The sequence below is a fragment of the Salvelinus alpinus genome, chromosome 34, assembly GCF_045679555.1.
Source record: "Salvelinus alpinus chromosome 34, SLU_Salpinus.1, whole genome shotgun sequence".
NCBI classification, from domain to species: Eukaryota; Metazoa; Chordata; class Actinopteri; order Salmoniformes; family Salmonidae; genus Salvelinus; species Salvelinus alpinus.
Genome location: NC_092119.1, coordinates 24,626,311 through 24,638,937, shown reverse-complemented (window position 1 = coordinate 24,638,937; position 12,627 = coordinate 24,626,311). Strand labels below are relative to the sequence as shown.

Here is a 12,627-nt window from a genome sequence, read left to right as displayed (position 1 = left end):
CTATCTATCTTTTGGTGATTTAGCCTGTCTGGGAGAGAAACCGGGGAAAGCTTTTCTTCCTCCCAGTAGGTCTGTGTGAGCGGACGGCTTTGACTTTATCAAGTTAACTTCCTTTGAAGGAAAGCAGAGGAGAGAGGAGAGTAAGACCAGCTGGCATCCCATCTGCTTTGGGCTGTCATCTACCCCGCTGCACCACAACTCTGCCAGTTATCTATCAGTCAGTCAGCCTACCTGTATACACTCTACAGTGTGGATTCCGTTTGGGAAGACATGTTAAAATGACTGTCCGAGATTCTTACTTTTAATTCACGCTTCGTTTTACCTACGTAAGGAGAAGTTATAAGATAAATAACTGCCTTAGTGGAGCATGTGAATAAACCTTTGATTGGGATCTGTCCCTGTTTGGGAGTGTTCAAAGGATCTACATTTGTTGTTCGAAGGATCTACATTTGTAACACGGAACCCAAACCGGCTGCGCGCGTGCGCTATCGTGCATAAATGTATTTTGCCCCCCAACACCAAACGCGATCACGACACGCAGGTTAAAATATCAAAACAAACTCTGAACCAATGACATTAATTTGGGGACAGGTCGAAAAGCATTGAACATGTATGGCAATTTAGCTAGTTAGCTTGCACTTTCTAGCTAACGTTAATTTGTCCTATTTAGCTAGCTTGCTGTTGCTAGCTAATTTGTCCTGGGATATAAACATTGAGTTGTTATTTTACCTGAAATGCACAAGGACCTCTACTCCGACAATTAATCCACACACATAAAACGGCCAACCGAATCGTTTCTAGTCATCTCTCCTCCTTCCAGGCTTTTTCTTTGTTTAACTTATATGGTGATTGCATCTAAACTTTCATTGTATTACCATGACTACCGGCAAAACAGTTCGTCTTTCAATCACCCACGTGGGTATAACCAATGAGGAAATGGCACGTGGGTACCTGCTTCTATAAACCAATAAGGAGATGGGAGAGGCCGGACTTGCAGCGCGATCTGCGTCAGAAATAGGAATGAGTTCTATTTTAGCCCTTGGCGTCGCAGACGTGAGCAGTGTGGGTGCAATAATTGAATAACATGGATTTCTACATTTATTTTGCGACGCTCGCGCACGCGACGTGTCTGGTCTGGTCAGCATGTTTGTGTCATTGCATGGGATGTTTGGTCCTGAACTGTAACCCCAATGGGCCATCCTCTTCTAACAGTGAAAGCATCAGTTACATTGAGTTCCGTTGTATTTCTATTCCTTCCACAGCCAGCAAGTTGAGAGGAGCACATTGTTAGAGCTGGCCTCTTTTTTTTCTTTTTTTTGTGGTGTTTCTTTTTGTCCATTGTGCATACAGAACATTGCAGTACCAGTCCCCAGTTCTGCTGAAGAATGGCTCGTTCACAACTTTGGAACAACTGATGAAAAAACAATTCCATTGTCCTCCTTCCCAGACAAGAAAATAACCCAAGCAAGGTCAACAATAGAATACACTTCAAAGCAAAAACAATGCTCAAAACTGTTTAAATTTGCGCCTCCCTTGGATATATCACCACATAAAGCAATAATTATAAAGCACTGTCAGAGTAATGGCTCTGAAGTCAACGCTTTGAGGAGATGGCGGTCCCGGACCAAAAGCAACGATTGTTAGCATTGTGGGTCGACGGCAGGGCGCGCTGTCCAGAGCGTAGATTAATAGCTTGCCACTTTGAAACATCCGCAGGGTCGGGACTATTGGAGGAAGACTGTTCTGTTCTTTCCTCTCATCCACACAGGTGTGCCGCCAGGGATTGTCAGACACACTCCCTCCCCTCTCCGCCATTATCTCACTTCAGTCTGAGAGGAAGAAAAGAGAATGAGCGCTAAAGTTTTACTAAAGAAAAGAGGAACACCTGGAGCTATTTGGTACACTTTCAAGTAGTGAGGAGGTTGTTTCAGTTCAATTTGAGAGAAATGGCGTGATAGACCTCATCGGTCTAAGCTTTGCAAATGAGGAGTGTGACGAGGTTTTTAATTTCATTGGCTCGTTTCTCACAGGAAACCAATCTCTGTAGAAAAACTAATTAGCTGGCTTCCTTGGCATTCCTGATTTGGAGTAACCTTATTTTTTGCCTGTTTCGAGTTATTTTGTTTATAGTGATTAGATGGAAGGCAATGTATAATTTATTATATTTATCCCATCCCCCCCCCCGCCTTCTCTCATTTTTCTCTTTCTCTCTCTCTCTTTCTATATTGCCCTCCTCTCCAGGTAACAGTATACTCCACTCGGCAGCAGACAGTGTGACCAGCGCTGTACAGAAGGCCAGCCAGGCGCTGAACGAGCGAGGGGAGCGCTTAGGCAGGGCTGAGGAGAAAACAGGGGAGATGAAGAACAGTGCTGAGCAGTTCGCCGTCACTGCACACAAGGTGAAACATACACAACACACACACACACACACACACACACACACACACACACACACACACACACACACTACCGTTCAAAAGTTTGGGGTCACTTAGAAATGTCCTTGTTTTTAAAAGATAGCACAAACAGACGCCTCACAAGTCCTCAACTGGCAGCTTCATTAAATAGTACCCGCAAAACACCAGTTTCAAAGTCAACAGTGAAGAAGCGACTCCGGGATGCTGGCCTTCTAGGCAGAGTTGCAAAGAAAAAGCCATATCTCAGACTTGCCAAAAAAATAAAAGATTAAGATGGGCAAAAGAACACAGACACTGGAGAGAGGAACTCTGCCTAGAAGGCCAACATCCCGGAATCGCCTCTTCACTGTTGACTTTGAGACTGGTGTTTTGCGGGTACTATTTAATGAAGCTGCCAGTTGAGGACTTGTGAGACGTCTGTTTCTCAAACTAGACACACTAATGTACTTGTCCTCCTGTTCAGTTGTGCACCGGGGCCTCCCACTCCTCTTTCTATTCTGCATAGAGCCAGTTTGCTCTGTTCTGTGAAGAGAGTAGTACACAGCGTTGTATTTCTCGCATGGAATAGCCTTCATTTCTCAGAACAATAATAGACTGATGAGTTTCGGAAGAAAGTTATTTGTTTCTGGCCATTTTGAGCCTGTAATCGAACCCACAAATGCTGATGCTCCAGTTCCTCATCTAGTCTAATGAAGGCCAGTTTTTTTTGTTTCTTTAATGAGCACAACCGTTTTCAGCTGTGCTAACATAATTGCAAAAGGGTTTTCTAATGATCAATTAGCCTTTTAAAATAATAAACTTGGATTAGCTAACAAACCGTGCCATTGGAACACAGGAGTGATGGTTGCTGATAATGGGCCTCGGTACGCCTATGTAGATATTCTATTAAAAATCAGCTGTTTCCAGCTATACATATACATATATAATCACGTGTCACATACACTATATATACAAAAGTATGTGGACACCCCTTCAAATGAGTGGATTTGGCTATTTCAGCCACACCCGTTGCTGACAGGTGTAAAAGTCGCGCACACAGCCATGCAATCTCCATAGACAAACATTGGCAGTAGAATGGCCTTACTGAAGAGCTCAGTGACTTTCAATGTAGCATGTCATAGGATGCCACCTTTCCAACAAGTCAGTTCGTCAATGGTAGAGGTGCACCGCCCGGTCAACTGTAAGTGCTGTATTGTGAAGTGGAAACGCCTAGGCGCGACAGCGGCTCAGCAGCGAAGTGGTAGGCTACACACGCTCACAGAATGGGACTGCCAAGTGCTAAAGCGCATAAATATCGCCTGATCTCGGTTGCAACACTCAAGACAGAGTTTCAAACAGCCTCTGGAAGCAACATCAGCACAATAACTTTTCATCGGGAGCTTCATGAAATGGGTTTCCATGACCGAGCAGTTGCACACAAGCCTAAGATCACCATGCACAATGCCAAGCGTTGGCTGGAGTGTCGTAAAGCTCACTGCCGTTGGACTCTGGAGCTGTGAAAACGCTTTGTCTGGAGTGATGAATTACGCTTCACTGCCTGACAGACTAATCTGGGTTTGGCGGATGCAAGGAGAGCACTACCTGCCCGAATGCATAGTGCCAACTGTAAAGTTTGGTGGAGGAGGAATAATGGTCTGGGGTTGTTTTTCATGGTTTGGGCTAGAGCCCTGACCTCAATCCCATCGAACACCTTTGGGATGAATTGGAACGCTGACTGCGAGCCAGGCCTTATCGCCCAACGTCAATGCCTGACTTCACTCATGCTCTTGTGGCTGAATGGAAGCAAGTCCCGGCAACAATGTTCCAATGTCTATTGGAAAGCCTTCCCAGAAGAGTGGAGCCTGTTATAGCAGCAAAGAGGGGACCAACTCCATATTAATCCCCATTATTTTTTTATGTGATATTCGACAAGCAGGTGTCCACATACTTGTGTCCATGTAGTGTATCATACCACATTACAAGGGCTAGAGGAGTTTTTCATAACCACATGAACTGAACAAAATAACCTTACTAGTATTACATGTTACCAGGGGTATAGGCTATACCACATAATGATACTATGTAACCCACATTACCCCATTGTCTTTGACTAACAATTCATCCCAAACTGATTTTATGTCATTTTTAATTTCAATTTTACCTTTATTTAAACTCAGTTTGAGCTCTAACCTCAGCAAAAAGATCAAACGCTGTTCTCCATCCTCAGGTGATTCAGTCTAAGTGGTTAGTTTGTTGCTTCTGGCCGCCCAGCAGGGTGTTTCACTAGCTAGATGTTCTTGTTAGGAATCCCTCCTCTTCACATAGTTTATTCCTCCATCTATTCTCTCTATCCCAGCTATTCTCCATGGGCTTCTCTCATCCTCTCAATCCAACTGTATCCCTCACACAAGGAGAACAAATCAACCGCTGCTTAACCATACCATTATCATTAATATGGTTTTGCTGCAAAAACAGGAAATAAATTGTAAAGAAAAATTATTTGTAATAATACGAATCGTGCCCCGCTTCTAACTCACGACTGTGATCAATTCCAATAACTTTTAAAGTAACTATAATTGTCTTTGACCCGGCTTCTTGCACCTCCTGTAAAAACAGGATCACCCAACTTTGGTGACCCACTGTTCCAGATAGAGCGCATGCGCTCTGGACCGGAACTGCAATTAATTTGTTTAAAACTGTTCACATCCTCCATCACATTCATTATGAACACACACATGAATAATACATGACAGTAATGGCGGTCTAATGGAAAACCCTTTGAAGAGACTGTTAAAAAATGAAGACCCTGTGGTGTGAAACTAAAAGAAGACCACAGGAAAACTCTTTAACTCAGAGAATGGCCATACTGTATACAGTGCCTTCAGAAAGTATTCACACCCCTTTAATCTTTCCACATTTTGTTGTTAGATTGAGATTTTGTGTCACTGATCTACACACAATACCCGATAATGTCAGAGTGGAATTTATTTGTTGAACATTTAGGAAATTAATAAAACATTTAAAGCTGACATTTCTTGAGTCAATACTGTAAGTATTCAACCCCTTTGTAATGGCAAGCCTAAATAAGTTCAGGAGTAGAAATGTGCTTAACAAATCACATAAGTTGCATGGACTCATTCCGTGTTCAATAATAGTGGTTAACATGATTTCTGAATGACTACCGCATCTCTTTACCCCATGCATACAATTCACTGTGAAGTCTCTTAATCCAGTATTGAATTTCAGGCGAAGATTAAACAAGGAAGTCTATGGGGGGTTTTCAATGCCTCGCAAAGAAGGGCACCGATTGGTAATAAAATGAAAAAGCAAATGCTGAATATCCTTTTGAGCATGGGGAAGTTCATAATTTCACTTTGGATGGTGTATCAATACACCCAGTCACTACAATTATACAGGCGTCCTTCCTAACTCGGTTGCTGGAAAGAAAGGAAACTGCTCAGGGATTTCACCATGAGCCCAGTGGTGAATTTAAATCAGTTAGAGTTTAATGGTTGTGATATGAGTATATTGAGGATGGATCAGCAACATTGTAGTTACTTCACAATACTAACCTAATTGACAGAGTGAAAAGAAGGAAGCCTGTACAGAATAAAAATATTCCAAAACATGCATCCTGTTTGCAACAAGGCACTTAAGTAATACTGCCAAATATGTGGCAAGGATATTCACTTTTTGTCCTGAATACAAAATGTTATGTTTGGGTCAAGTCCAGCACATCACTGAGTACCACTCTGCATATCTGTTTATCACTAGACACTTGGAGATGAATTTACCTTTTAGCAGAACAATAACCTAAAACACAAGGCCAAATCTACGCTGGAGTTGCTTACCAAGACAATGTTCCTGAGTGGCCTAGTTACAGATTTGACCTAAATCGGCTTGAAAATCTATGGCAAGACTTGAAAATGGCAGTCTAGCAATGATCAACAATCAACTTGACAGAGCTTGAAGAATTTTGAATGGAATAATGAGCAAATATAGTACAATCCAGGTGTGCAAAGACTTACCCAAAGACTCACAGCTGTAATTGCTGCCAATGGTGCTTCTACAAAGTATTGACTCAGTGGGGTGAATACTTATGTAAATTAGATATTTATGTATTTAATTTTCAATAAATGTGCAAACATTTCTAAAACATGTTTTCACTTTGTCATTATGGAGTATTGTGTGTAGATAGATGGGTGAGATTTTTATTTATTTTTATCAATTATGAATTCAGGGTTTAACGCAACAAAATGTGGAATAAGTCAAGGGGTATGAATTCTTTCTGAAGGCACTAACTCCCCATACAGATAAGACACTCCATCCACTTCCACATTGAGCTGCAGCAATTAGATGCTTCATTTTGTGAACCATTTAACTAATTAGTTGTCTTGCAGTTTTAGTCTTGCACTCACTAAAGCATGTTTGTGGCCGTTTGTTAAAAGGTGCAACCCTATAATGTACGTGGATAACCACTGGTAGGAAGGTGATGTTAGCTAGCTACAGTAAATATATTCTGCAACATCTTCTCTGACTGGTCATAACGTTGAACAATATTTAGTTAATGTTTTGAAAGATGTATCTTTCCCCCTCTTTAGTTTTTGATGTTAAGTAAAAGTTGGGAACATCCTGTATCTGCCAACTGCGCTACTTTCCCCCCCTGTAATGCCATTGAACAAGACACCACGTCTCCCTCTTTCTACCTGTGATCCAGTATACTTTAGTTCAAGTTGAGAACATATGGTATCTTGTAGTGGACTCCATAAGTGTTAAGGTGACCTGTAGTGGGTAACAACACTGCAGATTCAGTCAGTCTGTCTCTGCAGTGTCTCCCACCTGCTGAGGCTCTGTGTGACATCAGTCCATTAGCGCCACTGTTGAGCTCTCATCATCCCCACAGAAAGAGCTATGGCCGTCTGTTCTGTGCTGCGGCTCTGCTGCCCCCACTTGTTAGCTCTGGAGATTTCACCCACCTCTATTTTGAAATGTGTGTGTGTGTGTGTGTGTGTGTGTGTGTGTGTGTGTGTGTGTGTGTGTGTGTGTGTGTGTGTGTGTGTGTGTGTGTGTGTGTGTGTGTGTGTGTGTGTGTGTGTGTGTGTGTGTGTGTGTGTGTGTGTGTGTGTGTGTGTGTGTGTGTGTGTGTGTGTGTGTGTGTGTGTGTGTGTGTGTGTGTGTGTGTGTGTGTGTGTGTGTGTGTGTGTGTGAGTGTGTGAGATTTAGATTGGTGGCCCTGGCCTTTTCCTTAATGAGCCTCCAGCCAAGCCCGCTAGAACTCTCTTTAATGAGATGAAGTCTGAGTGACCAGTCACTGCCTGATGAAAACACTGGGGCGTGGGCCGCTTACCAACCCCTGGGGAATAACACCACCCTAATAGCTATCATTCCTTTCTGCCTAGAAAATAGACCCTGCTTGTCCTTGTTCTACTACTCACGATGCCAAGCATGTTAGCCTCCACCAGGTGGGAAACAAAGTAGTATCAATGAGGTTCTTTTACTTGTATTTGTTGGTGGTCGGATTTTAATGTGCTAGCTAACTTTGGAATTTATTTTTGTTTTTGCAGTTTCCAGAAATTAATATATTTTTTATCTTATTGTGTTTTGTTTCAATAATTTTTGGCAACCCCAAAGGGGGTGTTGAAGAAATGTTCACTTAAATTGCTTTCTCATTTCACTTAGTCACTGCATGATGTTTATATATCTCCACATGGCTGATGTGCTCTCGTTTTGTCCCTTCCCCTCTCTTTTTCCTCTCCACAGCTGGCCATGAAGCATAAGTGTTAAACTTTGGGGAGAGGTGTCCAGCAAGCGTGCCAGACGCCATAGGGCGGGTTTCAGGTTGTATTATTTGTATTTCTTGTAACGAAGGTAACACCTATTTGTTTCTAACGAAGAAGATCTGATGACGAGGAGGTGGGAGGGAACACAGATGAGACAGTTGAGATCAAATGTTTCACGGCTAACTCTTCTTTATCTCCCTCCATTGCTCCCAAAGTACTCCTTGACCTTTACTGTGACAAACCATGGAAATTACTGACTATGGTCACTGCCCTCCCCTCCCCACCCCAACACACACACACACACACACACACACACACACACACACACACACACACACACACACACCACCACCACTACCGTCCAAAGCCCCCTAAAAGGAACAGGTCTTCAACTCCCTCAAAGAAGTGACTTTACATACGGTGCTGGAAGAGGAGAATTTAACTGCAGCAGAGTGTATGACATGACACATGCATATCATATGATGGCTTTTTTACTGTACTTAGTCAGCAATGTACACCCCAGTATGTGAACCTCAACTTGTCTAAAGGAGATGAGCTCTTCACTCTCTTTTGTCGTTTGACTATTTGGCATCATATTGTTTTGAAAAGCTCATTGGTGCATACATTCATTTCAGACATAGTATTAGCCAAATGTGTGGAGGACATTCATGTTGCTTCTAAAAACTACTGCTGCAAGCTTACATTTCAACCAATATGGTATGTTTTCCAAGTTTAATGTTCTGCAAAACAGTCTGTGAACTATTCATTAAAGTGACAAAGGGTTCAGGTGCATGGTCTAACAAAATACACTTTCATTACAAAAGGTTGAATAAAACCCACACAGACAAAACAAGTATTTAGGCTTCACTGTTGCTATTTCTTAAGTGTTATTGAAGCACTTGGTTGTATGGACGAGATCAGACGGTTTATTGTAAGGTAAGAGACTACAGTATCGTTGTAAATTAGCTAGTGTAACAAGCTTATAAGACTGTAATCAGATAATTCTACCACAATATACAATGTATTTGGTGTCGAATCATCCCTGTAAATATAATTTTGATTGTAACCCTTTCAACTCCAACCTTGGTCACATCTTGTACTTATAGTTTAACTTGTGTTTATATAAAGTTTTTTGTTCTGATATGTAAAACAGCATATTGACACATCACTAGCAGCATTGTACAATATTGGTCTGCATTCACTGTGTGTAACCGTGGCTTCCTTACAAGCAATTTGAAGCAAGTAAACCACCCTCAGTGTGGATATGTCTTGTTTATTACGCTTATTTTTTGGATTTGTCCAACCGTCACAATGCACTTGACAACCTTACCTTGCAGAGAGCACGGTTAAGTTCTTACTGAAATTCTAGTTGCCTCAAATTCTAATCCGCCTCATCCCCTTACATTTTGGATGTTCATTGTTTTAATAAAAAAAGTCATTTGTCTGATGGTTATGAAATGTTTTTGTAACAATTGCAAGCTACTTAGTCAGTTTGTCTCCCCTCCATTGGTCAGTGAATAAGTCAGTGTCCTTTTACATGTCATATGTCTAGCTAAGGTCCAGAACAATCCAAGTGCAATGCTTCTATATCGGTGTTTTTAAACATACTGTTTCATAAGTACTTCAACAGCATGTAGTTTGACTTGAGCAGTCTGAATGTGTTATGATAACACTCATGGTAACCCAAGGTCGATAACCAAAAGGAGAAGATCAAGTATGTTTTGTACCAGGTTTGAAAGAGGGGGTTGTTCCTTAAGATGTATGGTGCTTGTTGGAAGTGGATTGTGTGAGGAATACAGAAGGCCACAGTTCTGTATGTAGAATAGGCTAATGGAATGAAAAGGTAGTTATTATAGATGGTCTCAATACTAGGCACATCTAATACAGACTTATACCATTCTTTTCAATGAAACATCACAGACCAATGCTTTTTAGAGATTGAAGGTAACATTGAATTATTCCAAAACCTCTGTCTCGTTGTTTATATCAGATTACATACCATCTAAATAAACACAGTCTCAAGTCTGTCTTTAAATTGTTGCCGATGTTTGCTTTTTTGGATGTGAATTTTTGTAGTAAAAACTTGAAAAAATGATGGGAGGGGCATGTGTACTGAATAGGTCATTGAAGTTTGTGTATCACCCAGTTATCCACTACTGGGGTCTCTGTTGTAGAGCTAACATTCTTACCACAGTGACACAGCATGTGTGCTGGCTTCTATGTCCAAGTGTCTGTACTGAACAAAAATATAAATGCAACATGTAAAGTGTTGGTCCCATGTTTCATGAGCTGAAATAAGATCTAAGAAATGTTCCATACGCAAAAAAAGGCTTATTTCTCAGATTTTGTGCACACATTTGTTTACATCACTGTTAGTGAGCATTTATCATTTGCCAAGATAATCCATCCACCTCACAGGTGTGGCATGTCAAGAAGATGATTAAACAGCATGGTCATTAGACAGGTGCTTGGACAATAAAAGGCCACTCTAAATGTGCAGTTCGTCACACAACGCTACAGATGTCTCAGGTTTTGAGGAAGCATGCAATTGGCTTGCTGACTGCAGGAATGTCCACCAGATAATTGAATGTTAATTTCTCTACCATAAGCCACCTCTAACTTTGTTTTAGAGAATTGGTCTGTCATTCCAACCGGCTTCACAACTGCAGACCACATGTAACCACGACCTCCACATCCGGCTTCTTCACCTGCGGGATCATCTGAGTACAGCCACTTGGACAGCTGGTGAAACTGAGGAGTATTTCTGTTTCTAATAAAGACCTTTTGCAGGGGAAAATTAATTGATTGGCTGGGCCTGGCTCCCAATTGGGTGCTCCCCTGCCCAGTCATGTGAAATCTATAGATTAGGGCCGGATGAATTTATTTCAGTCTATTGCTTTCCTTATATGGAGTCTTAGAAATTATTGCATGTGGCATTTATATTTTTGTTCAGTCTAGAAAGCCCCCTCAGCAGTTAGCCCCAAATGTTACTTCTATTAATTTCCCCCTTTCAAGCTCTGCTGAACTCACTATGCCTTAGCTAGGTGGGACAACCACATATCAATCTTAAAAGTAATGCACTAACTGTAAGTCGCTCTCGATAAGAGAGTCCGCTAAATGACTGAAATGTAATACTCAGATTTTGGGCAAATATAATTAACATGATTCAACTATTGAGGAAGTTTCTAGTGATGCTATTCAAATGAATTATCCATGTTATTCCACACACCACATCTGGAGAAGTAGTAATTAAATCTCTCAACAATAGAACAGCAATGCGGACGGAACGCTAATCCAGACTCCCAGATGAAGTCTTCAATTTGTGTGTCAGGCGCAAGCGAGCGGAATTGGATCTTCACAACATCAAAATTATCCTCCCGTTCTCACCCACCCACTAATTGTGCTTTAAATCCAAAATGAATGATGCCGTCTTTTTGACAAGCAGGGGAGTGGGGTACGGTAATGATGTAGAAATACATGATATACCTTTACTGCCCGAGAGGGTAACTAAGTACCCCATAAAACATCTCCGGAGCGGGGCTCTCCTGTCCTGTCGTAACTCTCTCGTAACTCTCTTCCAACAGCCACTGAATCCTCCTCCTCTCCCCTCCATTCCTCCCTTAATTTGTTTTGTATATCACTGTATAGAAGCCTTCCTAAAGCCTGAACAGTGGAGGCTGGTGGGAGGAGCTATAGGAGGACAGGCTCATTGTAATGGCTAGAATGGAATAAATGGAACTGAGTCAAACGTGGTTTCCATATGTTTAATACCGTTCCATTTATACCATAAATGGAAATAATTTGAAAGACATTTACAATAGTGGAAAAACAACTGTAGCTCTTGATAAATACTAAATAAAGATCATATGAGAAAACACTTTTCCATCAAGCAATTACATTACAATGAGCGGGTTCTCCTGAAGCTCCTACCACCAGCCTCTGACCCTGGAATCCCTCCATAGGGACATTATGACAGTGGCATTGACTGTATTGTACTGTGTGTATTTTCTACAGCCACTGAGTCATCCTCTCTCCTCCATTCCTTCCTTCCTAAAAACCTTCCAATAACCCAACTGCTCCCTGCCCTGTCATGAAGGAGCCTGGGCCTGTTTCAAGGCTGATGGGTCTGCTGCAGCCTCTCCTCTCCCAATGCACACTAGCACATTTTACTTCAGGTAGTTCACGACGATGCTCGAGCTAAACCTGACCCTGTCCTCATCGCAGCTGCTCTTTGATCGCCTGCTAGATTTTAGCTACTAACCAGGGTGTCAGGAGACTATTTGGAAATGAGCACCCATCTGTACCTGGTTTCCCCAGATCGAATTTGGTCTCTGAGGAAAAGGAATTTCAAACCCAGTGCAGAGAGACAGAGGTCCTTGGGGGTTGATTTATTATACTGTATGTCCAAGGGCTGGAGGAGAGTTGTATTGTACTTCCATAGTTTACCACTA

At 41.8% G+C, this 12,627-nt stretch overlaps 1 protein-coding gene across 3 annotated transcripts in view; it reads left to right on the top strand.

Annotated features, from left to right (window-relative positions):
• Positions 1-10,221, top strand: part of LOC139563425 (syntaxin-binding protein 6-like) — a 133,367-nt gene extending 123,146 nt beyond the window's left edge. For all 3 annotated transcript variants that reach the window (XM_071382089.1, XM_071382088.1, XM_071382086.1), the window contains 2 exons: positions 2,242-2,399; positions 8,157-10,221. In XM_071382089.1, coding sequence (XP_071238190.1) covers positions 2,242-2,399; positions 8,157-8,180 — 182 coding nt within the window. In that variant the 3' untranslated portion in view covers positions 8,181-10,221. The remainder of the gene's footprint in view (positions 1-2,241; positions 2,400-8,156) is intronic.
• The last annotated feature ends 2,406 nt before the right edge of the window (positions 10,222-12,627 follow it).